We start from the raw sequence: 26,512 nt of genomic DNA on the forward strand, positions 1-26,512 counted from the left end.
AATACAGCAACCGGACCTTTAGTTAGCAACACACTGTGAGACAAACTGCACACAAACTGTTTATGTGTTTGCTGATGTTTGCTGAACTGATAGAAACGCTGCATTTGAAATTACCTGCTACTTAAAAACAACGTCACTCCCTTAATGCTGGTTCGGTTTCTAACTAAATGCTGAAATACTGTAAAAAAATATCCCACTGTCTCACTTTTAATCCCTGACTTTGGCACACGTAATATGCACAAATACATGAAATAACATATCATTACATACAAACACACTGTTATCAAAGTTACCCTCAAAAGTAGCTCTTATCGCCAAACATTGTCGTGAGGCAACAAAAACAAAAACTGGATTTCTGAGCATGCAAAATTTAAAATAACTTCATAAACCTGCCTCTACGTCTTTTTACACTCACGTGTGTTTTAGATTAACAGTTTATGTCATTTTAAATATGATTAGAAGGACAAACAGAAAAGGATGCCCCACCTTCAAATCATACTGGATACTAACTCAAACATCTTATTGGCCTGAAATTTGATACTTTTCCAGTACTGATACTAAATACTAATGGAGAACAGTTCAAGATGCAGTGTACTTGGTATACTGTATTTTCATCTTGTTAAGTATAGATATCATACTGTATCTATACTTTATCAGAAACTTTGTTCACAAAATCCAAGTTATTTTCTTATAACTCATATAAACAAGTGATACTGGGCAGCAAACATCAAATAGAAGGCTATCTATGTTTTGCAGGCACTAGTTTAACAGCCACAACCAAGTAATTTACGCAACCACATTTACATTACACTCATAGTTAAACGTTACCTTTAATTACCCTGAATGGTGGCATAGGTCACTGACAGGTAAACCACAATATATTGTTTTATGTTCCGGTAGTAATTTTCAAAATAAAACGTCTCCGCCGCACAACTGCTTCAAAGTACTCTGACCCTATCACACTTCATGCATTTTTTGCATAGTAATGCACTCAGTAAAAATAATGCTGTTTGCTGATGCAGATGATGAGGTACAGTTAAAAGCTCCTGGAAAATTTGGTTAACCTAGTTAGTTAATAACGCCATTATGGTTTAACAAAAAAGGTAATTAAAAAAAAATATTAATAGAAGTAAAAACTGATATGCAGACAACTGTCAGTAGTAAAAAGCTATCAGTTAAATAATTACATCACAGTTCTACTGAAATAACAGTGTACAAGTGATGAAAAGTCAATAACAACATGCACTGTGCAGAATTTAAAAAAATGAAAACACTTGTAATATTGTTTTATAACAATATATTAAAAATGAATGTTTTGTTTTCAAAAAGTATCACCAAATAAGTGTGAATGACTAATAAAACTCTCCAATGAATAGTCGTACTTGAGGTACATAAACTACTTATTTGATCAAGCAGGAAAGTAACTACTAAGCACTAACTGAAGCAGAAGGAAATATTATGCATTTTTCTCTTTACTGTTTGGAAAGTAGTGGAATATTGTATTAAGCAGCATAAGATGGGAATCTGAGTAAATTCCAAAAACTGACTTTAGTACTGGAGTATTTTGGCCCTTTAAAATGAGGTCATGATTTTGTTTTGAAAGCAACCGCTTCATTTCCGGTGGCGACCTAACTGTCGCTAACTTGTCTCGCGGATGTATATAAAAAGATCGGCTGCTGTAAGCTAGGAAGTGTTCTGACTGCGGTCGACCAGCCGGTGATCTTCCGTCCTCTCACGCGCTTGAAACATGGCTCTGAGCCGGCTGGAAAGAGCTCAGATATGGCTGTTGAAGGCGGTCACGGAGGTCCTCGTCATCGTTTTTCGCTTCTTCTCCCCTCGGAGACCTGCTCTGTCCGGGAAGAAGCTCCCGCCCGTCAGAAACCCGCTGCTGCTTATGTCGGCGACGCAGCTCGCCAAGAAGATCCGGCGAAAACAGGTGTGTACCCGGTCAGACCTCCCGGCTGGAGGAGGAGAGGGGTGTGTGTTTGTTTAACACTTGCTCCAAGCGAGTAGATTTAACCATCTTCATGTCAGTTTGATTTAGACTCACATAAGCCGGTGTTAAATCTGGAGGTCATGGGTTGTCATGTTTCTTACATCCCCTCTTTAGCTTCTATTTCCATTCTTATTTCTATTTACAATCACTGGAGCTGAAGCACCTTGGTCCGCTCCTCAGGGACGGTTTCCCAACGCTTGCTTTCTGCTCCCAAGTCTCCACGCCCACAGTAAGACAGTAACACCTGTGGAATAACAACACACCTGTGCTGCCTGTACAGCCAGAATGGGAGCAGCCTTTTGTCGGGCTGTGCTTTGCTCCAGACAGATGTGTGGAACTTGGAGGTGAACAAATCGTGTACTTGTTGCTAGGTTTTATTGGAACGCACACATGGCGCATGTGCAGGTGCTGCTTTCATGTGGCGCTGGAGCGGTAAATGCTGATTAATGAGTTACTCACAAATGTTTTAACAGCTTTTGGACAGACATTCCGAGATGGGATGAGATAAAAGAAAGTAACATCTTTAGGAAAGACTGCTCAGTGATAACATTAAAAAAAAAAAGAAAAGAAAACTACAATAGTGCAGGAAGCAGGGGTTCCCAAAGTGTGGGCGCGGGACACCCATTTGGGCCGTGAAGCTGCTGTGAGCTGCGGGCCCTGAGAGGAGAGAGAGTTTTCAATGATTTATAAAACAAACAAACAAAAAAACCCAAATAAGACTGTTCATTTTTAATTTTAAACTTGTATCCACCTTAGAGCTGGGGTGTCAAACATAAGGATCTGGGGCCAGAATTGGTCAGGCAAAGACTCCAATCTGGCCATGCACCTCATGGCTCTGGAATGGGAGGGGCATGCATTTTGTATTTTTAACAGATAACAGCTTCTGTGACATTATACCAAAGTAATTAAGTAATATAAAACATTTAACAAAAGATGTTTTTTCACATAATTGTTCTGAGTAAATAAAAAAATAAAAAAATCTTCAGTGTTATAATTAAACGATGGTCTGGGCAATGACCTACTAGAACTTTACTAGAAGTAATCTCTTATAATTTGAGCCCAAAGACTGCTTACTACAGCACCATTTCTTTATAATGTAGAAAAACTGAGATGTATGGTTATTTGCACTTTTTTGTCTTATATTAAGATATCGGGAATTAAACGTGTCTTTAAACCTCTTTACAATGACAGTTTCATTGGTCACACCTTGAGAAACGCGCACCTTTCGCGCACATATATACTTTTAGTATGACTCCAGTGTGGTGTGCAGGGGATGAGAGGCATCATCCACAGTACTAAGTGCTTTCCTCTGTATCCAGGACTGAATCATCATCCCCGATGAGCTCATTGAGTCTATTTGCATCAGCTGCTCCACCGCACAGTAGCATAAAAGCTGACACTGAAATCACCAAGTCTACTGAGGGGTGGGGGAAAAAACAGGCTGTTACTGAATGACCTTTCCTGTACAGGGCCCCTTTGTTTTTAGATTACAGTATCTTATTGTAATCTAATTCACTCTGGATAACTATATCAAACAGAAGGCTTGATGTTTGGTGGTAGGGCCCTGTTTTGGACATAACCTGTATAAAAGATGGATGTAACTTTTGGCCAGGAAAAATGAAGCTAATGCCTTAAACCTGCATTCTTCCTAATGACCAGCAGAGGGCGATTCCACTGATTACAGAAAACTTCTGGCCTGACAACGTTTACAGAGGTCACTTCTGTAAACACCTTATTTCCTGATAATTTCCTTTGGTCTCAGTTACTAGTTTCAGTTAGGGCTGCTCGATTATGGCAAAAATGATAATCACGATTATTTTCACTGAAATTGAGATCTCGATTATTTGACGATATTTATTTAACCCTTTAAGACCTACTATAGAACCAAGTCCGCCAGAGCTTATATTATTTTTTTTACATGTTGTAGTGCCATTTGTGGGAGCATTTCAAGTTGCTATACAACTGTTATAGCCCATTTTAATAATATGTATGCATTAAGTCCATAGTAACTACATTAATTACAAAAAAGTGCAATAAACTACAAAAAAATTGAAAATCATTTTTGTTTTTTTTTACATATATTTCTACTTAGAGAAATTTAAGAGGTTTATCCCTCAAAACTTTAAATACAAAAAAAGTTGCAAAAAATAGTTTACAACAACAGGAAATTTATTTTGAGTGTCTTCATAGTTTTATTTTTGAGATACACCAATTTTTATATACTGCAGGAAAAACGAAAAAACAATCCTATGATGCAAATTTGCAAAGAAAACAGCATGTGCATCAAAATAAACTATTTCCAGCAGTGCAATTCGAGTTCTAAGCATCACAGAAACTATTCAGAAAAGTAAACATGACTTATAAAAACACCAGTATAGGCTTTTAAGGCCTACAAGTAAAAAAACTACATTTTCCGCGAAAATGACGTCACTTCCGGTTTCGGGCAGGAAATGGCGGACATGCGATAGTTCGCGCTGACGTCTGTTTCATTGTGGGAAGTGTTACGAACAGCTGATCAGATCGGCAAAGCGTGTTTCTGGAATATTATGTTTTTGTTGCTGCAAGCGCTTTTTATGCAATTTTTGCAAAGCTATATGTGGAAGGAAACCGTGACCGAGGACAAGCTGATGGCATCAGATGTAAGTACAACTCCTCTGGTTTCATATGCAAAAAAAATTATTGCGCTAGCTTACACGGTTCAGGTTCTACAGGGATTTAAAAATAGTTACGCAAAACGGAGCGTGCTGCTCTGACCGGCTTTAAAGGGTTAACAATGACTTTAAAAAAATAATATAAAATAGTGTGCAACACCACTGAAGTTTTTTTTACCTCTCTTTTCAACCAACAGCAGTCACTCTCCTCTCCAAATAACTTCTGCTTAGCTTTCCGAGCTTCCCTCGGGTCCTCTTAATCAGCGGTCTCCAACCTTTTTTGCGCCACGGACCGGTTTATGCCCGACAATATTTTCACGGACCGGCCTTTAAGGTGTCGCGGATAAATGCAACAAAAAAAAAAAAAACTAGTACCGGTACCGAAAAAAAGAAGATTTATTCATAACACACGTGAAAAGACCCAGGAAAACCGAGTTAATAATCAAAACGATAACAAAATAATGCTGAAAACTGATTAAAAACCCTGAAAACCATACATTTCACACCTGAGCCTCAACTCTCGCGGCCCGGTACCAAACGACTCACGGACCGGTACCGGTCCAAGGCCCAGGGGTTGGGGACCGCTGCTCTTAATTGTTGTGACGCGTGTTCGAATTGCAGAGAGGTGTGCTGGATTTGCCCCATGGAGCAGCGCGAGAGTAAAGCATGAGGGAGGGGCTAATAATCGGCTCAGTCATTTTTAATGATCGTTGAAAGCCCAGATCGTAATCGTGATTAAAATTCGATTATTTGAGCAGCCCTAGTTTCAGTAAAACAAAACATAAAATCCATTTTTTAGTTTATGGTTATTGTAAGAGTAGGAAAGGATTACCCTGGTAATGCTAACAGCTTGTCAATCAAAATTGTTAGCCAATAAGTGTGGAGTGTCACTGGCACATCCACTGCTCACTCATAAAAAACATGTTGATATTAAGTGCTCAGCTACAGACTTCAATGACACATCACTGTAGCTTTCCTCCTCCTTTTTTTTTCTTTTCTTTTTTTTTTTTTTAAATAGCGTCTGTGATCCTGGAAGAGCAGCAGGCATCAGTGACAGGAGACGTAGCAGAAACAACTTGAAAGGAGGAACTGTGGGTTGCAAAGCGGCTTGCAGCTGTAGAGAAGCTGAAGCAGCTTTTATAATCCACCCTAAAGACACTGAAGTCAAAACCTTATTTCCTTTTTTAATTTTTTTTTTTCTTTAGGACAAATCATATTCAAGTTTCACCCTCAGTTTGACTTGTTTTCCTGTTCTGTGACATTCTTTCTGCAATGAACCATAACATGTCCTTACGTGGTCTAAATGTTATGTCCCTGCAGGTGTCCAGCGTAGAGGTGGTGCAGGCTTACATTGACAGGATCCAGGAAGTTAACCCTTTTGTGAATGCTGTTGTGAAAGACAGGCAAGAAACGATCATCTCTATTTCCCTGATGTCTGATAGTGTGCTCTTGAGCTGCAGTTATTGATTATTTTGTTGACAGGAAGACAGAAACATTTTCCTGGCCCAGCACAGGGTATGATGATGTGAGGCTTTTTTTTTCTTTAACTCAGAAATGAAACTAAAAATGAAGATGTATCAATATATCAGCCTTGAAGAATGCCATCAGACTATTGGGATAAAAACATGGTGTTTAACCTTAGCAGTGCCTGATGTGTGTCTGTTCTGTCACATCACGTTTGCTGTGGGTAAATGTGCAAAGGTAGTGTGAGGAAAATATAAAAAAGATTTAAGTGCTGAAGTTTTCTCAGCAAATGAAAACATGTAATTATAGTGACAATACAATGCATAGTTTGCACTGCTGTAATTTGACATTTTACTAGCATCAGGTCAAAATCTTTTCCCTCTAAATTTGTCAGTAAACGTAAACTGCATTTCTGTCTGTCCAGGTTTGCTGCTGCCCTCCAGGAGGCGGCTCAGGTCGATAAGCTGATTGAGGAGGAGACTGGAGGAGAGGAAGTGCTGGAGGACCGGCTGCCTTTATTAGGAGTCCCACTTTCTGTGAAAGAGTCTTATGCCCTCCAGGGTAACTTCCAGAAATTTAATCTCCCGTCAGCTGCGTGAAACTTGACACTTTACTGTGGTTACCTGCATCAGGTGACCTCAGTTTTACTCAGTATTTGATACTGTTAACATGTCTCAGTCCACACATGCACTTTGGACTGTATGTATGCAAGTATGCATTTAAGCGCTGTAAATCCTCTTAGAAGGTTTTACTGTGGTAGTTAGTTTTCAAACTTCAGTTCTGGTTTTTGACTTGCTGTTCACTGAAGGAAAAAACTAGAAGTCAGAAACGTTTTCCGTCAGTTAAAAATGATGCTGAGGGAAAAGCAGAGCTGTTAGTCTTTAGTTCTAGTTAGTCACTGCAAATCCACTCTGCACATGTGACACGTCTCCCTTCTGCAGGCATGCCCTTCACTACAGGCCTGGTCTCCAGGCGAGGGATCGTGGCCACAGTCGACGCTCCACCTGTGGCCCTGCTGAAGAGAGCGGGTGCCATCCCGCTGGGTGTCACCAACACAAGCGAGCTCTGCATGTGGTATGAATCGCACAACCACATCTATGGCATCACCAACAACCCGTATGACCTGGAGAGGATACCGGGAGGAAGCTCAGGTTAGCAGCCGGTGTTGAGACAAAGTTGAATTTTTTTTATTTTTTTTTTGCGTCTGTTTTTGTTGCCAGGAGTCGTCCTGGTTTTAATCATATTACTGAGGCTCTGGCTGTGGTGCTTTTATTTATTTTTACCTTTCCCTGCTTTCAGGTCTGGTTGAGTGCTATTTTATGTGGAAAATGTTCAATGATGTCTTGTATGCAGAGCTGTACAAAATCTAAAAACCTTGTGATGTCTCTTTCTGTCTTTGTGTGTGAAGACTACACTAAACCTCTGTGAGCTGCTTTTTTTTATTTTTTATTTTTTTAAGGCAATTTTAAGCGTAAAATCTGCAACCAAACCATCGTTAGTCGAGTTGCTTTATTTTTATAATAGTAACGCTGCTTATTTCATACATTTAATGAACAAATACATTTTATGTTGCCATTTTTTTCCTCAAAAACAAAAATGTTCGTATCTGCAGGTAAACGTACTTTGTTGACTCTGTGAGGACTTTTATTGACAATAATGGTCCAGATAAAGTCCACTTCCACTGACTTATCTCTGCTCTCTCACTGTTTATCGCCTGTTCCTCTGGGCTCAGGGGGAGAGGGCAGCATACTGGGAGCGGCAGGTTCAGTCATCGGTGTGGGCTCAGACATCGGCGGCAGCATTCGTATGCCCTGTTTCTTCAATGGAATATTTGGCCATAAAACTACTCCAGGTAAAAGACACTGGCTGTGAGTCTGATAACCCCACATAAGTTAATGTTGTAGCTCTGTTTTTGTTTTGTTTTTTTTGGGGGGGGTTAGTAGCAGTTAATGAGGAAAAACATGTGACAGGGATCACTCATAGACATGAACCTCCAGAGGATTATCATGTGTGCCTGCAGCTCCCCTCTGCTTCTTTTTCAGCTTTGCCCACAACTTTACAGCTAACTGCTCGCATAGCACAGTGGCAGTTAAAGCCCAGCTGAGGACACAGTGGAGCATTTAGGAGCTAAACAGGCAGGTTTGTCTCAGGAGATTTCTGTTCAGCGCTGTTAAAATGTGCATTAAAGCTTTCTACGCTAGTTGTTATCTGGGCCCTCTTCGCAAACAAGCTGTGACTGAAACAAAGCCTTGGGTTTTACATTCATCAGGTGGACAGAAACTTTGAAGGAGCAGCTGCTACCCACTGCACCAGATTGAAATCTTCATGTATGACAGCGTTTTGCTTACAGATTGTTTGTAAGGCTGACTAATAGAGGAAAAAATACTTTTTCCTTTAGGTGTCGTGTCCTGTGAGAATCAGTACCCTCCTTCCTCTGGCAGGCAGGAGGAGTACCTCAGCTCTGGTCCCATGTGTCGCTACGCTGAAGACCTTCTGCCTATGCTCAAGATCATGGCCGGACCCAGAGTTGACATGTAAGGCCCTGCTGCTGTTGCTTCATCTGAGTGTAATTCGGGGCTAATGTGTTAATTCTTTTATTTATTTGTATTAGTTTATCTACATGTATAAGTGACACAGTGTGCAATCTGTGTTCATGCACAAATACAGTTCTTATGGTGCCAAGGTAAGAACTGGGGCTTACTTAGAAGAGGCTGGAGACCTTCTAAAGCAAAGTGTGTGTGCGTGTGATCAAATTATGGCTAACTGGACACACCCACATTGATAAATTGATAGCAGATGTTTCATATCCCTAATCTGCACAATAAAATGCATCCAGCTATCTCAGTGCTAATTTTTTTTTTTTTTTTTTTTTAGTGCTTCATGGATGTGATAATGATCCACACGCAGTAACATTTTATACTCTCCTAAACTTCTTACATTTTATGTGACTGACGATTGCTCGCACATAAGAGGATTTTGGATGTTGGCTTAAATGTAATATTTTGGCCACGATGATAAACTAACTACATCATGTCTTTTGTCTTCTTCGTCCCCATCACCCCCCAACCATATCTTGTTAAAAGGGAGATTTTCCTTCCCACTGCCTCAAATTGCTTCCTCATATGGGGTTTTGTGATTGTCAGGGTTTCTTTCTAATATATTCAATTCCTTATTCTTGTATCTTTCCAATATTTAAGGCTTAGGGAGTGGCTGCAGCTCAGGAGATGAGGCAGGTCATCCACTAAGTGGAACGGTGGTGGTTTGATCCCTGGCTGTTCTAGTGTGCATGCAAAGTATTCTTGGGCAAGATACTGAACCCCAAGTTGCTCATCGATGTGTCCATTGGAGTGTGAATGTTAGAAATAGACAGCACTTTAAAAAAGTGCTTGTATGATTACGTGTGAATGAGTGAATAATGCATCTTGTATAAAGCGCTTTGAGTGCTCCACTAGAAACCTGCTACATAAGAACCAACCCCTTTACTTTTTACCCTACAATATAAAGCAACTTGATGTCACTGTTATGATTTTTATTATTTTCTTTTCGCTATTAAAAATTCTGAGTTTGGCTCACCTGTTGTGAAAACAACCTAAAATAAAACAACTCAGTAACTATGAATAATTTTGATTTAATTTAAAGAATATTGAGGTTTTCTTTGTTTTTGTGCAGCCAAACGCAGGAGATGCCAGACATAATACAGGTCAAAGGAGCTTGCAAAGAAAAGCGTCTGGACTTCTTTAAGTTGCTTGAAGACGTTTCACCTCTCATCCAAGAAGCTTCTTCAGTTCTAAGGTCAAATGGTGGAGAGTCCCTTCTACGCTCTCCAATCTTAGAGGTTTACAAGTTTGTGGACAAGGCTCAGCAGGCCCAACACTCTAAAGGAAAAGAAAGACAACGCAGGAAATTTCACACCTTGCTTTCTAAAACACTCCTCATTCTGAACCTACACAACTCGGAGAAGAAAACACACCTGAGGACAGTCAGGAGAAATGGGTGAAGAACTTTTCATCTCACTGAACCTGAAAAGAGGGTATTAGCCAAAGGACTCAATTTTGCCATTTCTCCGCAACAGTTGCCCATAGTGGACCTCATCACAGCCACAGAAACAGCCATACGGATTAATAAATTATCACAGACAGAAGCAGAGCAAATCAGGATGAAAGTCTCAGCCACCCTCTCCAGCGCCAAAGTCCCTCCGTCCAACCTCACAATACAGGAAAAGAAGGCCGTCGCTTTCCTGAGCAAAGACCACAACATCACTGTTTTACCAGCTGATAAGGGAAGATGCACCGTGGTCCTAAACACTACAGATTACCATACAAAGATCACTACTCTCCTCAGTGACAACAATACCTACGAAGCCTTAAAGCGAGACCCCACAAGCAGCTACAAAAAGAAAATTATAGCTTGCCTTCAAGACTTTGAAAAGGACAAAATTATTGACCGCCTTACATATCACCGCCTTTACCCAGGGGATGCCATACCCTGCATTTACGGACTTCCTAAAATCCACAAGGAAGCTGTCCCACTCAGACCCATAGTCAGTAGCATAAACTCAGCCACTTACAACATTGCTAAACACCTTGCTACCATCCTTGCTCCTCTCGTGGGGAACACCCCACACCACATCAAGAACTCCACCGACTTCACCGACAAGGTCCAGAAACTTACCCTGGATCCAGATGAAACCATGGTGTCCTTTGATGTAGTCTCTCTTTTCACTTGCATACCCACCACGGAGGCCGTGGAGACTGTCAGAAAACGACTACAAGAAGACAGCTCCTTGGAGGACAGGACCAACTTCACACCCGATCAGATTTGCACCCTGTTAGACCTCTGCCTCACCACTACATATTTCAAATACAACGAAGGCTTTTACAGACAAAAACATGGCTGTGCCATGGGCTCCCCCGTGTCACCTATTGTAGCCAACCTTTACATGGAGGAAGTGGAAAGGAAGGCTCTTGGCTCTTTCAAAGGAAGAGTACCCAGCCACTGGTACAGATATGTGGACGACACCTGGGTCAAAATCAAGACACAAGAAGTGGAATCCTTCACTGCGCACATTAACGCTGTGGATAAGAACATCAAGTTCACCAGGGAAGACACAAAGGACAACTGTTTGCCTTTCCTGGACTGCGCTGTGCACATTGAAGAGAACGGCAAACTCAACATCAAAGTTTACCGGAAGCCCACACACATGGACCAGTACCTCCTCTTTGACTCCCATCACCCTCTGGAACACAAACTTGGAGTAATTAGGACCCTACACCACTGGGCAGAACATGTTCCCTCTAAGCCTGAAGGAAAAAAGAAGGAACACACACATGTAAAGGAAGCACTCAAAACGTGCGGCTATCCTAAATGGGCGTTCATAAAGTCAGCAAAGAGGCACAGAAAAGAAGATCAGACACCAGCGAGGGAGGATAAGAAGGACAGACGCAACAACATTGTCATCCCCTATGTAGCCGGTGTATCAGAAAAACTCAGGAGAGTTTTCTCCAAGCATGACATCCCGGTGTATTTCAGACCCAGCAACACGCTCAGACAGAAACTGTATCACCCGAAAGACAAAACTCCAAAACACAGACTTAACAACGTGGTGTATGCTGTACAGTGCAGCGAGGAATGCTCAGACCTCTACATTGGAGAGACCAAACAGCCACTTCACAAGCGCATGGCACAACACAGAAGAGCCACCTCCACAGGACAAGACTCAGCAGTCCATCTGCATCTTAAGGATAAAGGACACTCTTTGGAGGATGCCAATGTTCACATTTTGGACAGAGGACAGATGGTTTGAAAGAGGAGTGAAAGAAGCCATCTATGTCCACTGTGAGCGACCATCTTTGAACAGAGGCGGGGTTTACGACACCAACTCTCTGCCATCTATAATCCAGTTTTTGAGATCCCTTCCCAGACGCCTTAACGCCCACTCACATCCTGGGCCATCTGACCTCAGGAACCCAAAACTCTGGCTGATTGGGACCCACACCCGTTTTCACACCTTGGGTCAGGTGATTAGAGGATCATCAGGGGTCCTTTTGTCCCTCTGTGGGGGGACACTCCCACTGGGTTTAAATCTGGGACTCTCCATCATTTGACCTTAGAACTGAAGAAGCTTCTCGGATGAGAGGTGAAACGTCTTCAAGCAACTTAAAGAAGTCCAGACGCTTTTCTTTGCAAGCTCCTTAGACTACGATGACCTGGATGACTAAGAACCTTCACAGAGACTTAATACAGGCATTTAACTACAGAGAGGTATTTTGGGTAGCCTGCGAACAGGGTTTTACCAGGGCTGTAATAACGTCAGCACTTGATCTCGAGGTTTCATTTACATCAGCATAATGGACACATTTGTTTATCAAATGGTCCAAAATTACAAGGAATTGTATAGATTTCTGTCACAGAAGATTCTGACTCAACACAACCAAACCCCAACTGTGTTTGTTAGCTACAGTAGTTCAGCAGTGCTGTTGATTGTTTCCACTTGTGCTCACAGGTTGTCCTTAAACACAAAGGTCGACTTAAAGAAGCTGCGGTTCTTCACCATCCCTCATGACGGCGGCTCTCCTCTCACAACCCCCGTCAGCAAAGAGCTCGTAGACATTCAGAGAAAGGTGCGTTGTTTTTTTGGTTTTTTTCCCTGTCTATTGCAGAACTCCTACACACTTAGGAGGAATTGTTTTACACTTTAAATCCTCGTGTGGTCTTCCACAGGTAGCCGAGCGCCTGGAGGCGGACCTCGGAGTGAAAGTCCAAGAAGTGCATTTCCCTGAGCTCCGCTACAGCTTTCAGATCTGGGACACCTACATGGTCCTTCCTGACAAGGAGGGCAAAGTAGGTCCAGAACATTAACTTTACAGCAGACAAAGAGTCAGCGGGTGAATGATGAAGACAAGGGAGAGAAACAGGCATTGGTTTCTTGCTGTTGCCAGGACTTTCCAGCTAATAAGGCACGTCTCACTAAGAGAGAAAGCAGGCTGAGTCTTAGTCACAGCACCTATTGTAGTCTGCTGCCCAGAAATGGTCGCCTAATCTGTTTAGCTGCCTGTGCACGACACACACACACACACACACACACACACACACACACACACACACACACAGTAATGTTTCTGCCACTTCAGAGGACAATACCCGCATCTAGATTTCCTGCAGACGCCTCGCATTAAACCAAGTCTCCTCATTAATATGTAAAGCTTTACAATGTGATCAGTTTTTGTTTCTAACTCAGAGTTATGTGCTTGGGAAGAGATTTATGTGCCCACATAGTTACATCCACGCAGTTCTCTTCAGCTAATCTGAAACGTTTCTGTTACCAGGCTGTGAGTTAGTCACAGTCAGTTTACTGCTACTTTCTACTTTAATGCAGATCACCAGTTTGATTTAAAGTGAACTTACTATGCTTTTCCTTATTTTATGTCTTATACTGTCACAGTGCTGGATGCTCATACTGAACATGGCCATGGAGTTTATTCTTTTCCTACTATTGGCTCTGTGTGATGTAAGGGGATGTCCTTATGTGGTCTTCTCAGGCACAGTATAAGAGCATTCAGTGATTGATTGCATGTAGTTGCAGCGATCATCTGATCATCCAGAGGTTGAGCCTCGTCTTTAATCCGTCTCTTTGTAATATGAGACTCAACTCAGTTGGTTGTATTCTAGTTTTATTCTTATATAAAAGCAAGGTTGCTGTATTGAAGTTAAATCACCGTCCTGTATCAACTACATCAAATATCAATGGAGGTACTTGTTTGTATTTAGAGAGGAACAGATTTGCAATTCCTTCTGATTTATCAGTTAGTTGACATATTGCTACACAGATTGAATTGAAGACACCAGCTGATGAGTGATCACAAACCCAGTCCCAGTCTTTGAAGCAACACTTTCAAAGGCAACACTGCAACTTCAGTGGACATGGTTGCAGTAATTTTTGTTTTGCTCTGGTCTCCAAGTACTGTAGCATAAAAGGGTTGTGGTAGAGTCCAAGAACAAAAATATGGGTAAACTAGGTATTCTTTAAACCAAATCTATATCATTCAGGCATCTAAATGTACCAAGTTAAAGAGAGCTAAATCAAAATGCCCAGTATAGGAGTTAAGTATTGAAACACTGGTTTCCAGTCTTTGTTGTTTCTGCACTTTTTCTCAGATCAGATTTGTATCTTGTCTGTATTTTGAATCCCATAAGAACCAGTGAGGTGAACTTCGCAACCAAAACCCAAAATTTATGTGGCTGTACTATTTTTCTTCTTTCCTTGACCCGTGAATCATTTCACACCCACCTGTTGGGTTATACAGTGGTCCCTCGCTATAACACGGTTCACCTTTTGTGGCTTCGCTGTTGTTGTTTGTTTGTTTGTTTGTTTTACTGCGTATTGTTCTGTGTCCTGATTGGCTGTTGACCATTGTCAGTCAATCTCATGTCGTGTCTCCTGTACAGTGCAGAATGCGTTCAGCTTGTCAAATTTACATAAATCTTCGATCGCTAGCAGTGTGACTCTGAAGTGCTGCACTGTATGTTTGTAAGTTTTCTCCCCAACAAACACAACACTGGCGACAAAACGTTTTGCACCGTCAAAGGCAACTACAGGTGTGTTTGGTTTCATTCTATAATACTGGACTTATTTTTCTAGAAGGTTTGAACTTAGTGTTTAAACAAGAGAGAAAAGTGTGAAAATGTTCGTGCCTGTCTGAGAAAAGTGTATAAAGTGTGTAGTGAGGGGTTTAACAGCCTTAAAACATTTATAATAATTGTAAGAAAATAAAGTTGGCTACTTCGCGGATTTTACCTATCGGGGGTTATTTTTAGAACGTAACTCCCGCAATAAACGAGGGACCAGTGTACTCGTCTTTACAAAGTGGGCAGTAGAGTGGCATCACTGCAGTGCAGGGATCCCAAAAAGATTTTAGAGCTGTCACTCAAAAAAGATTAGTGACACAGCCACTCTACTCTACTCTCTACCCCTGACATCCATTTTTGTGATATTTGACTGAAGTGGTTTCATGACGGGAACATTTTTGTGGCCTGTGGGCTTCTGCTGTTTTCAGGTGCTCAATGACTAATAAATCATTACTAACTTTAAACCTGAGCCTGGTGTAGTGATGCCACACAGGTGCAGGTTACTGGCACGATAATGATGACAACTTGGACAGTCTGTCAGCAGAAAATAGCAACCATGTTTGAGAGGAAGCAATAAAGAACATGGAGAAGTAATACAGTCTGTGTCCTTTCTATGACCTTTAAAAGAACTGAATTGTTTTTGTTTTGTTTTCTCCCAGCCTCCTCAGATGTTTGCTGAGTTGATGGGAGAACCAGGACGACCAGCTTGGCCTCTGTGGGAGCTGCTGAAGTGGATGATAGGAAGATCAGACCACACCCTCGCTGCTATCGGTAAAGGCTGCAATACAGACTTCCAAAGTGTTCAATAGTAGCTCTCAATTTAAAAACAAAACACTGTTATATATAAAAATGATTAAGCAATAAATGAATAAATAGCATTTAAAGTTTCTGTGAACCGACGTCTTCAGCTGTGGGCCTGATCGAGATGACTCGCATGTCCAAAACACCGTCCTCCATCATCCAGATGAAGGAGAAGCTGCAGAAGGAGGTGGATGAGCTGTTGGGTGCTGACGGTGTTTTCCTTTACCCCTCTCACCCCAAAGTGGCCCCCAAACACCACCACCCGCTCCTAAGACCCTTCGACTTCTCATACACCGGTCAGTGGCGTTCCACTTCTCACCTGATCTTATTTTAACAGCCAACATCTGCACAGCAACATCACGATTAATATCACAGACATTAAAATCCAGAAACCGCTGATCTGCTGGGACTTTCCCACACAATCATTTACAAAGAAAGGTCTGAAAATGGGAGAAAATGTTTCACTCTCAAAGCAGAATGCTGCTTCAAATTGATGGGTTGGCAGTAATTTGAATAACTTTGGGCCCCTCAGTATCAGCTGATTTTAAACCCCACAGCCTGCCTGAGTATTGTTGCTGATCATGTCCCTTTATGACCACAGTGCACCATGTCACAAAGCACAGATCTTCTCAGACTTGCTTTTTGACCGTAACAGTGAGTTCCCTGTACTCACATGGCCTCTACTCACCAGTAGAGCAACTTTGCATTTTTTTGGAACGGGAGACTCGCATCATGGATGTGCAGCAGCTGTGTGATGTTTGTTGAATCTGTGCCATGAAGAATTAAAGCAGGTCTGAAGGCACAAGAGGATCCAAACCAGTACTAGTGAGGAATACACAAAGCTCTTTGGTGGTCAGTTTTGTTTTGTTATTTGCACCTGGACTCTTGCAGTCTGTGTGCAGGTTATCCTTTGTGCTTTTCAGTCACATCACTTTGCAAAATAACCTTTAACCTCCTAGGACCTGGCGTCCACATATGTCGACATCACATTTTGGGTTATTTAGACTAAAATACTCAATTTTGCTCTACATGGGCCTGATATCCACTTACGAGGACATTATACTGCTACTGTTCTATCAAAGTTGTAAACGAATTTCCTCATGTGGCTCTCATTTTTCTTAAAAACAAAACTAAGGTTGAAAAAAAAATCTGGTAATTCTTTGTTTTTACATTCATCGGGCCCCAATATGACCAAATATCAAAGAGAAATTAAAAATGCATGTCGTGGAAGAGTTCGGGTCTTAGGAGGTTAAAGCTCAGTTGAAAAAAAACTGTGGGAGACTTCAAAACCTTTTTACATCCTGGAAACTGTCTGTGATTTATCTTATGTCTGACAGTCATTTTCGAAGTTGCTATTTCGGATTATTGCTGTTAAAAAGATTTATTCCACGTATTAAGACATTTTGCTTTTTTTTTTTTTTTTTTTTTTTTTTTCCCCCCCTCCATACACAGGTATAATTAACATGCTGGGGTTGCCGGTGACTCAGTGCCCTCTGGGTGTGGGTGAGGAGGGTCTGCCTCTGGGCGTGCAGGTCGTTGCAGGGAAGCTGCAGGACCACCTGACCCTCGCTGTGGCCCTCCACCTGGAGAAGACGTTCGGAGGCTGGAAGGACCCCGGAGCAAACTAAAAGCACACGCTCACACAGTAGCAGTCATCACCAAGCCTGCAGAGCAGGTGTGGTTTGGCTGAGGTAGCGGTACTGCCTGATGTAGTACACAGAGAGAGCTAGAGTCGTTGCTTTGAATGTTTTAGTAGGAAACATTTTGCACTAATAAGAATTCAGTCATGATTTTGTCATCTACTCTTTTCACAGACTGCCATGAACCTGAGCTTTAACAAACTGAAAGGCTATCAGCTCTCTCTGAGCATTCACTGTATGACATAGGACAGGGTGTTTGTGTAGACAAGCCTCGCACTGTTAGACTTCCCTGGTTTTTCCACCTGCTTCACTCATGTACGTGCAGACTCATTGTTACTGTTTTGACTTTCAAAAGGTCATTTTTGATTGTTTATGTTCACACTCGCAGCCACCCAGGTTGTTACTGTCGCTCTAACTGATTGGACCTCTGCAAACACTCAGCGTGAACCTGAGCAGAAGTCTCCTGAATACATTAAATAATGATTTGTGCCGCAACTACAGAGGCAAACGGACAGAGCTGACAATCAGGTATGGGCTAGACATGATCATGCATTAAACACTGGAAATAAAGTGTTAACCAAAGTGCTTCAGAGATGACATTAGATGGTCCAATAACAGAATGGCAGGCACCAGTGGAATAGAGATTATGAAGGAATACTTATCTGACATCGGTAGAGGAAAACGGCCTTAATTTAATGATGACATGAATGTTGCAGATCAGTGCAGTGACTGAGGCGCATGCTTTATGTTGCAACTCATTTTAATTAATAAAAAAAGTATTGTTTCATATTACAGCTGTTTTTCTTTTAAAAACCCTGTTTGACTTATTCCAATGAAGAATTCAAGGTGATTGTTATGCGCAACACACAGGCCAGAAGGCCAAATGTGTAAGGACCAATGGGCAACACTTCAGCTGAATTTTTTTTTTTTAATAGCTCGTCCACCTGGATAACTGTATTCAGAGCACAATGATCAGCAGTTAACTAAACAACATGACTGACATAGACAATCCCATAAAACAGGATTTAAATTTTTCTGGGTGAAATTCTCGTCATTTAGTCCGTTACTTACGATTTATTAGCAAGGGTGCAACACACACTGGCTAACAGCTGTTTAAGAACTTGGCAACAGGGAGGAAAAAACCCACTTTTAACATGAATAAACCTGAAGCTGAATCAGGCTCAGGACAGGAATTGGCCTTTTAATACAGTATCTCTGTCAAGTTCAAGACATGAATCACAATCAGTAAACAATTAAGTTGGTTAATTAAAAACAATGAAAGTGAACGGATTTCATATTTTCATTTCACTGCAACAAGATTTACAGAAACATTTTTCTCTTGGTGTATTAGATCACTTATGGGATATTGATCCCTATGTGGTGACCTGTGCTCACATATTTAAAAAAAAAAAAAAAAGTGCATTCACACTATTCTGAAGCAGTTTAAAGTCGTGGTCAGTTCCTCTCTCAGGCTTTCTCCAGCATCACTTTTAAGCTTGGACTGGTTGGCAGGTGTTTTTAGGTCCAGGTTATGATCTGAGTTTTCAGGTGGAAGGACACATGCTGCCTAATTCATGCTGTGCTAAGACTTTGAGAAATGCTCATGCCACACACAAAGACAACTATACTTGTTTCAAATGCAGATCTCTGCCCTGTGTTGGTAAATTAACTATTGTTGACTGAAGCCACATCAAGGTACTCATGAGCAGGGCAGGAAGTCAGACACAGGAAGGACGCAGATTAAATGTTGAAACAAAACCACACTGGAGACACACACCGTCTCATTGGAGATATCTTAATAAGCATGTGTTTAAAGGTGTAATATAAGTTAAACACATAATAAACCCCCACTGGTCAAAGTGAGTAAGAAAGAGACACCTGCTGGAGTCTGTCATTTTATTTTCTTCCCTTCTTTTGGAATAAAAGGATGAAAAATTATTAAACATCTACCAGAAGGCTCCAAAACAGAGGTGGACAGCATTAAGAACTAGTTATTTTTCTTTATTTCATCTCATCTTTACAATGACCGTCTTCGTTAATTTCTGTGTCATCACAAAACATGGTTTGGTTCTGAAATGTAGAAGAATAAGCTGCAAACGTCACATTTGCACAGAAAAATACAGACGGCTCGTCGTCTTTCTAAACACGTGACATGCTTGTACCTCAGTACAAATGTTCAAAGGTGCCTGCCGTGAGAATAACTCGTATCTCTCTCCTGTCAACAGCATCATTCAGAAATCGGAAGTGACATAAAAACAATAAAAGGGTAAGGGAAACAACCCCCCAAAAAAGCAAGTCTTCAAAGAGTCCCACATTTTGGAGGTGCAGCAAAAGGGAGAACCTTTCTCTCCTTGACAATCTTTCACCCTCCCCGTGCTCGATTTGGCCCAAATGTGTATGCAAATACTTTGTAACTGTGCGTAAACACGTCTGAAGTGGGGATTCCTGAGCGAGCGCATCGCCTCAGGAGGTGTTGGTGATGGGTTTGTATTTCTTGAGGCGGGTCCACTGTCCTGTGGAGTAGTTCATTTCGAAGACTGTGTCTACCAGCATGGTGGTGCTGCCAGTGCCGTCGGCTTTGGGCAAAACCTCTGTGTGCTCGCTCAGCTTGATCTGGATGATGTCCCCCTGCTCCGGGCATGGGTTCTCTGCAGGGAATGGATGGGGGGTAGGGAAGGGTGGAGTTAGAGTGGTAGGCTGGTTAAGTTTTTGCCTTGTCAGATGTGCATAAATGCTGAGAAATTATGAGGGACATCTACTGTAGTTAAAACTGCATTTAAACTGAAACATATTCTGTAAAATCCTGCAGCAAATGTGGGGAAACTCTGAATGACTACAGGGAATTCAGATTTACACAGGCCTTGAGACCAGTCAGTGACCTTATTGACCTTCATTTGTTGGGAAAAATGTTGCTGGCAGGTGCTGGGTGAATTCAATGCAAACTGGAAATTGAGACTGTTCAAACACATTCATAGTAGAAGATGTGCCTCACTGCTACAACAGGTTTAACTTTTATTTAAAAAGGTGCACAATCTCCAAGTTTTACTGCACTTTGAGAGTTTGCAGACAAGTTTCCATCTTCCATCCAAACATGCATCTGCAGCAATCTGCTAGTGACCAAAGTCACATTGTGTTAAAGCTAATTTGCAAAAAAGGGGAAAAAAAGGGTGAAGTGAATGAAAACGGGTCTGACAGGAAATAAAACTGGTAAAATGGTAAACTAGATAAATAGTAATATGCATTTATGAAAAAGCTGTTGTTTTTTATATTTGCATCAAGCAGCTAAAAACTCTCATACCTCTGGATCCAGCCATGAAGCCCAGGATGAGGGCCTTCTCCGGCCTCGTGACCTTGTTGGCGGTCTTGAACATCTCCTGGGCGGCGTACATCTGGTCTCTCTGACGGTCGGAAACAGTGGGGACAGATAATTTAGCTGACGTTTTAATATCCTCTGACTTTGAAAGTCTTGAAATGGTGTTTATTTACCGTAAGTGAGAGGTTCTTTTTGGGCTGTGGCTGTGGTGGCGTAGGGGCTGCTGTTGGGGTGGGGGTCTGAGGTGTGCTGGGAGGCTGAGTGGGGGTCTCTGGCTGGCTGGCTGTCGCAGCTGCTGGTGGTCCATTGCTGGCGGGGGTGGATACCGGTGTGCTGGGGGATGTGGGAGTTGCAGGGTTTGCTGTGGTTCCCGCGTTGTACATAGGCGGTCTCTGCTTGTACTGGCCCGGTAAGGTGGCGTTGGCACCTGTGGTCGCTGTCGCCGACTCCTCTGGCTGACGGGCCGCCTGCAGCGTGTCCCGTCCCGAACCACCAGCATTGGCTTTGGAGGAGGAGGACATGAAGGAAACGCATGAGCAGGGAATTTTACTTTATATGTTTGAGTGAGAAAGCGCTGAGCCCTGGGAGGTAGGCGGCTAACCTGGCTGTGCCTCGGAGCTGGGAATGTAAGACGAGGAGGGAACCATGCTGGGTGTGGCTGGTAGGTAGCTAGTTGACGGCAGAGGATTCTCGTTCAGCGACCCCAGTTTCTGAGAAACAACACAAAGGAGTGAACCTACGATGGCAGAGAGGCAAACGGGGGCTGGTGTGACAGAGAACAGTAGATATACGTTGGGTTAAATACCTGTGCGGAGACGAGGCCAGCAGCGTAGTCGGGTGTGGTGTTTTCCACCACAGCTTCTTCTTTGGCTGCTTTCTCTCCAGCCTCGGTTTCTATATCATAAAAAGAAGCACAGGTTAAGCACCGACAGTGTCACACTTTATTGCTCAAGAAAATCTAACTAAGGCTGTAAATTTACTTACCCAAAGTCTTTCGCCTCCTCTTAGCTTCTCTTCCAGCTCCAACCATATCCAGCTCTGAAATATCTAACAGCTGAACAATAGGAGAAAAAAACCCCTCTGTCACTCCAATCCTGCAGGAGCTCAATGAAAGCGAAGAACAAGGATGAAAGAATGAAAGCCGTAAGAAAAACGATACACTGGGTACGACTTACCTTGACCCCCCGCTCCTTACGCAGGGGCGTCCGTGCGGGAGCAATAGGTGTGCGGTTACTGGGAGGGCTGAACATACTGGGGGTGGTGGGGCTGCGGAATGGGGCTTTGGGAATCCCCTTGAGAGGAGCTGTAATGCAAACGTGGATGCAGTGAAATAATTTAAATCTTTTTTTAGTAGGACTTTTTTTTTTTTTTTTTTTTTTACTTACTTGTGGTGTCAATCTTTTTGACCAATCCTCTCCCTTTGGCATGAAAAGGCACTCCGGCTGTCTTCTTCAGCTGCTGGGCTGTCTCTGTAGCTATAAAACAAATTGGTTTAAAACGTGTTAAGTTGGACAATCAATTTTTGAAGAACACCAGACACTCACAATCTGGCAGGCACAGTAAAACGAACACAAATGCACATCTTTTACCCCACCCCACGGTCTCTCCCCCCCATAGCTGTGGGACGTGGTGTGTATTGGCCATTATTAAATGAACTTACATTTCTGCAGCAGCTCTGCTCTCAGGGTTGCACTCTTGGGCTTCCTCTTCAGCTGGAAATGTTTGACGGGAGGTGTGAGGGGTCCCACCAGAGTAGTCAATGCACTTTTATTCAGGTACTGGCACTCCAGAGGAAGCATGGCCGACGCCTCGCACTCGCTCACTGAGGAGGAAGAGAAAGGTGGGGATGTTAACTGCAGCACTGACCACTGTGCTCCTCTGTCTGTGGCTGGTCAGCAATATAAAACACGACTCTGCTCACTGAGCTGACGAGTGTTTTTCATTAACAGATACTTTATCCCTTTGTTACTGCTGAAAAAAATTGAATTCAACATATAAGACAGCTCGCATAAGTTAAATAGAGCTCAAGTAGTAAAAACTTAAAATTAATATAAAATTAAGGAACTAAATTTAAATGAAATAGAAGTAAATATTTAAGTAAAATATCAAAACATGACAATTTAAATAAAAGCGTGGAGTTATGTTTCTGCAATCAACACTAATCTAAATACAGCGACAGGAAAAAACAGCAGAAGTGCTTCCACTTTAAACCTTTTGAGTCTTGCTTGTGGTCATCTTGCCTTCCAGTTTACAGATAAAACAACATGAGGGGAAACCACTGTACTACATGAGATCCGTCTACACCAGAAACCACCTGGGTAGTTTTCATGGCTCAGAATGGCTCCGCAAGTCATCTGAATATAGTTAAAGCAAAGACACTGTAGCTATGCATTTGCATTTATTTAAATGTGTAAGACATCAGCGCTCACCTGGAAATGATGCAAATGAATATAAAACTACCTTTCTCCCTGAGCTCTCCGAGAATATCCTGCACATTTGGATTCTGCTCCTCCAAGTCCAGATTCAGAGAGCCGGTCTCTGGGAAGGACTTGAGGATGTCTGCAACCATCAGCACCCAGGGCTCTGAGTCCACCGTAGCCAGCTGGATTATCTCCGACAGGGCCTCCTTCATCTGGCAAGAAAGGTGGTGTTAGTGAAACCTACAGACACTGTAGTTACTTTAGCATTAGTTCCACAGGTTAACAGCACACAACCGAGTCTGTGAATCTATTTTTGGTCTGCACTCATGGTTCAGAAAACACCGGTTGCTTACATGAAGAAACAACTTGCATCATATCCTCCCGGACAGCTTGAATATGAGTGTGTGTAATCACTTTAACTTTTCAGACACACACTTTTCCTTTAAAAAAAGCTCACACCTGACACACACCACCCCGACACTTTACAAATTGTAAGATAAATAATCACTCCTGTACAGACAAAAAAGTCCAGATTAATCAAACCCTCAGAGTGTGACTGAAATAATATAAAAGTATTCTGAATACTAGTTATTATCCCCGAGTATTTTCCATTTTTCCATCTTTTAAATTCACACCTCCTCCATCTCTGGAAAATCCAGCATGAATAAACATTCACATAACTGCGATTTCAAGACTTTAACAACTGGATACAAAGAAACCTGATTTTGTGCAGTGATGTTTATCAAAGGGAAGCCATCCAACATGCAACACGAGGAGGACGCCAGCTTCAACCAACCATTAAATGCAGTCATGTTAATATCCACGTGACAGAGGCTATAGAGTCTGTCCACCTCCCTGCACTTATAGGTTCAGTGTTGCCAAAATCAACCCTGTTCCAAAATACTTTGCAAATGATATTTGTCACTGACTTTCCTCCATAGTCGATGCAAATGACAGTCAGTATTATTCAAGTCATCACACATTAGAGCAACCTCACAATGATAACTATGTTTTTGCAAAAGTAAACTCAAAATGCACCGTTCCAAATGATTATGCAGGTTCAAAATCTTTTATTGGTTGTAAAGAACTGAAAATTGGTCATTTGCTCAATATGCAGCATTACTGAAATCAAAAGCCGTTTCAATCAAAAACATCTTAACAAACCAAGTTACATGTTAACATGGGATCCCTTCTTTCATAGAACCTTCGCAGTTCTTGCATCCATTGAACTTGAGTTCATAGATCTTTTCCTTGAGTATGCTCTAAGGTTCTCAATAGGGTTGAGGTCAGGGGGGCATGAGGACCACGCCATGAGTTTCTCCCCTTTTATGGCCATAGCAGACAATGCCACAGAGATATTGTTTGCAGCATGAGCTATATTGTCATGTACCCTAGCCTTAACATCCTCTTCTGTCACACCAACCCTCTGCATCACCAGACACCCCACGATGCAATATCATAATTTTTTTTATCATTTTTCAATATGGTGAATATTGCGTCAAAATATATTGTGATTTAGCAATTTTTCCTCAAATTTAAACTTTCATTATCAGTTGTATCCCACAAATAGCTGGCAGCCAGTAGCATTGCGCTCATTGACGAAGAGTCATTCAGACTGATGGCAGCATGTTGGCAATCTGTCTGTGTTTATAAGCTAGACAGCACTTATTTGCAAGCCTTGATCAGTGTCTCTAAGAGTGACTGGAGTCAGTCCAAGCACGATTGTGACTGTCTGCAGAAAGGTGGCCTCCTATCAGGGGACTTGTGCAATTTCCTTGTGATCAAAAGTGGTCATAAGTGCAAGATCCTCAAGCTGTGAGCAACCACAAGTTATAATCTGTTGCATGCAATCACCAGGCAGACATCAATTCTTTTTAAGCTATAAGGAGGTAGCTCTACTACTTTTACTCCTGTGACTGAGCCATTAGCTTGCTCTCAAACAGTTGAACCAATTTAATGCAAGTTTGCTCAGCTAACGTTATCTCAGGATGGTGGTTAAAAAGAGCTGAAGGCATTTAACTACAAAATATTAATATTTGGTGGCCCTGTGTCTATGAAGCATCGCCTTTTCTCCCTCCACACCTACTACATGTCCTCCTTCACTACATCCATGAATCTCTTCTGAGGCGTTTTCTTTTTCCTCCTGTCTGGCAGCTCCATTTTCAACATCCTTTCTCCAATAGATCCACTCTCCCTCCTCTGCACATGTCCAAACCATCTCAGCCTTGAACTCAATTGATTTCTTTTCATTTCTATCTAAATATTAACATTTTCAGCTCGGTCTTGTCTGTTTTTGTCAGAGCCACTGTTCCAAAACATTCATCATAGCAAGACTCGCTACCATCTAGTAAACCTTCCCTTTCACACTTGCTGCTCTCCTTCAAAACCACTTAATTAAAATAAATATTTGCATTAAAACAGCCAAGAGCTTCCGTGGTTTGCATACGGGAAATTACTCCTGAGCTTAGCCGCCAATTTCACTTAAACAACACACTTGAATGCTTGTTTTAAGAAACCCCATTAATAATTAGCTTAATAATTTTGCATTTGTTATTGAACAGTCTGGCTATATAAGCCACACAAATGACGGCTGTGTATCGTTTCCTGCGGGGGGAACAGGTGATCAGTGGGTCCGGGAGCTAGTACCGCCCTCCAGCCTAACGCCAGCTCTCAGCCGCCCATCCCACCACAATGTCCGTGCGAGCACCGCTAGGCTAGCGTTGCTCGCTGTAGCCGGTAAACAACCGCTGGAAAGACAAATGTGCGCAGGGGTAAAGTCAGCTCGGGAGCATCCTGTCGTTAGAGGGTAAAAGTGTTTCGTGCATTGAAGCCGGGGTTTAAAAAAAGAAAAAATGGGGAGCATGTCGAGGAAATAACGAGTTTGCCGCTTCTTCAGTTAGCCTTCGGATAAATATGGTAGCATAATGTTAGCTGGAAAGGTTTATTAATATTGTTAGGCTTTTAAATATGCCACTAAACCGTCACAGGGACCTCAGTGCTTTTTAAAATCTAGCGCAATTATCGGCTCGTTTCTCAGCCGTGTATCCGAGGTAACAACTTATCGTACCTTCCAGGCTAACACCGAGCTAACCCACCTCGTCAACGGTCCTCCGCGGAAGGTGCAGCATCCCGAGCAGGAGTTTCAGCTTCACCGGCGGCGACAAGCTCGAAAAACATAGCCGTATGTTGTCGATAACCGACACGGTGAGGAGCGAAGCGATGCTCGGAGGCGTCCAGAGCTCGTCCGTGGATCCTAGTTTGTTGTGAAGCCACAGGCCGGTGTCGCTGTCCTTCATCGACGCCATCTTGGAAAAAGAAGTGTTTTGAGTTCGGGCATTTTAACAGGCTACCTAAGAAAACAGCAGTCAGGACCCCGCCCATAACCCGGGGTGGGGTGGGGGGCAATTGTGAACGCAGAGCCGTGAGGAGACCGGGTGAAATCCACCTTTAAGTGTGGAACTGTACACAGTGTGTGGTTAATAAAGTTTTAAGAAGGAAGGTGTAAACAAGGGCAGATGCGGGAAGTCTTTGTTACCTCATGTAATACAGTGCTACACATCTGCCGAGCAGAGAAACATCTGTATTGTCATAGTAACAGGTTA

The 26,512-nt window shown here is 42.3% G+C and overlaps 2 protein-coding genes across 3 annotated transcripts; one reads left to right on the forward strand and one right to left on the reverse strand.

Annotated features, from left to right (window-relative positions):
- The first annotated feature begins 1,665 nt into the window (after positions 1-1,665).
- On the forward strand, positions 1,666-17,966 carry faah2b (fatty acid amide hydrolase 2b). Its single transcript, XM_004574171.4, has 11 exons — positions 1,666-1,936; positions 5,968-6,050; positions 6,536-6,672; positions 7,053-7,262; positions 7,844-7,963; positions 8,510-8,645; positions 12,614-12,731; positions 12,832-12,951; positions 15,396-15,507; positions 15,645-15,833; positions 16,990-17,966. Exons 1-11 carry the CDS (start codon positions 1,748-1,750, stop codon positions 17,163-17,165), a joined length of 1,590 nt encoding a protein of 529 aa, XP_004574228.2. The 5' UTR covers positions 1,666-1,747; the 3' UTR covers positions 17,166-17,966.
- Positions 17,967-19,157: 1,191 nt separating this feature from the next.
- nelfa (negative elongation factor complex member A) lies at positions 19,158-26,242 on the reverse strand. Of its 2 annotated transcripts, none has more exons than XM_004574169.6 (11): positions 26,006-26,241; positions 22,951-23,122; positions 22,151-22,312; positions 21,876-21,965; positions 21,666-21,793; positions 21,475-21,544; positions 21,296-21,384; positions 21,092-21,200; positions 20,664-20,992; positions 20,476-20,575; positions 19,158-19,825 (listed from the first exon to the last, which is right to left on the reverse strand). In XM_004574169.6, the coding sequence occupies exons 1-11, from the start codon at positions 26,213-26,215 to the stop codon at positions 19,641-19,643; spliced, it is 1,644 nt and encodes a 547-aa protein (XP_004574226.1). In that variant the 5' UTR covers positions 26,216-26,241; the 3' UTR covers positions 19,158-19,640. The 2 variants fall into 2 exon arrangements, with proteins under 2 accessions (XP_004574226.1, XP_004574227.1); XM_004574170.6 differs by lacking the exon at positions 19,158-19,825 and adding an exon at positions 19,880-20,316 and having other exon boundaries at positions 26,006-26,242.
- Between the last annotated feature and the right edge of the window lie 270 nt (positions 26,243-26,512).

Source organism: Maylandia zebra, linkage group LG3 (assembly GCF_041146795.1).
Source record: "Maylandia zebra isolate NMK-2024a linkage group LG3, Mzebra_GT3a, whole genome shotgun sequence".
NCBI classification, from domain to species: Eukaryota; Metazoa; Chordata; class Actinopteri; order Cichliformes; family Cichlidae; genus Maylandia; species Maylandia zebra.

What these genes read in the sequence shown, in the direction of transcription:
- faah2b (XM_004574171.4), top strand. Translation starts at nt 1,748, where the DNA reads ATGGCTCTGAGCCGGCTGGAAAGAGCTCAGATATGGCTGTTGAAGGCG. An exon ending in AATGCTGTTGTGAAAGACAG is followed by an intron (nt 6,051 to 6,535) that starts GCAAGAAACGAT and finishes CTGTCTGTCCAG; the next exon opens with GTTTGCTGCTGCCCTCCAGG. An exon ending in GATACCGGGAGGAAGCTCAG is followed by an intron (nt 7,263 to 7,843) that starts GTTAGCAGCCGG and finishes CTCTGGGCTCAG; the next exon opens with GGGGAGAGGGCAGCATACTG.
- nelfa (XM_004574169.6), bottom strand. Translation starts at nt 26,215, where the DNA reads ATGGCGTCGATGAAGGACAGCGACACCGGCCTGTGGCTTCACAACAAA. An exon ending in CTGGCCTCGTCTCCGCACAG is followed by an intron (nt 21,201 to 21,295) that starts GTATTTAACCCA and finishes GTTGTTTCTCAG; the next exon opens with AAACTGGGGTCGCTGAACGA. An exon ending in AAAAGAACCTCTCACTTACG is followed by an intron (nt 20,576 to 20,663) that starts GTAAATAAACAC and finishes TCCGACCGTCAG; the next exon opens with AGAGACCAGATGTACGCCGC.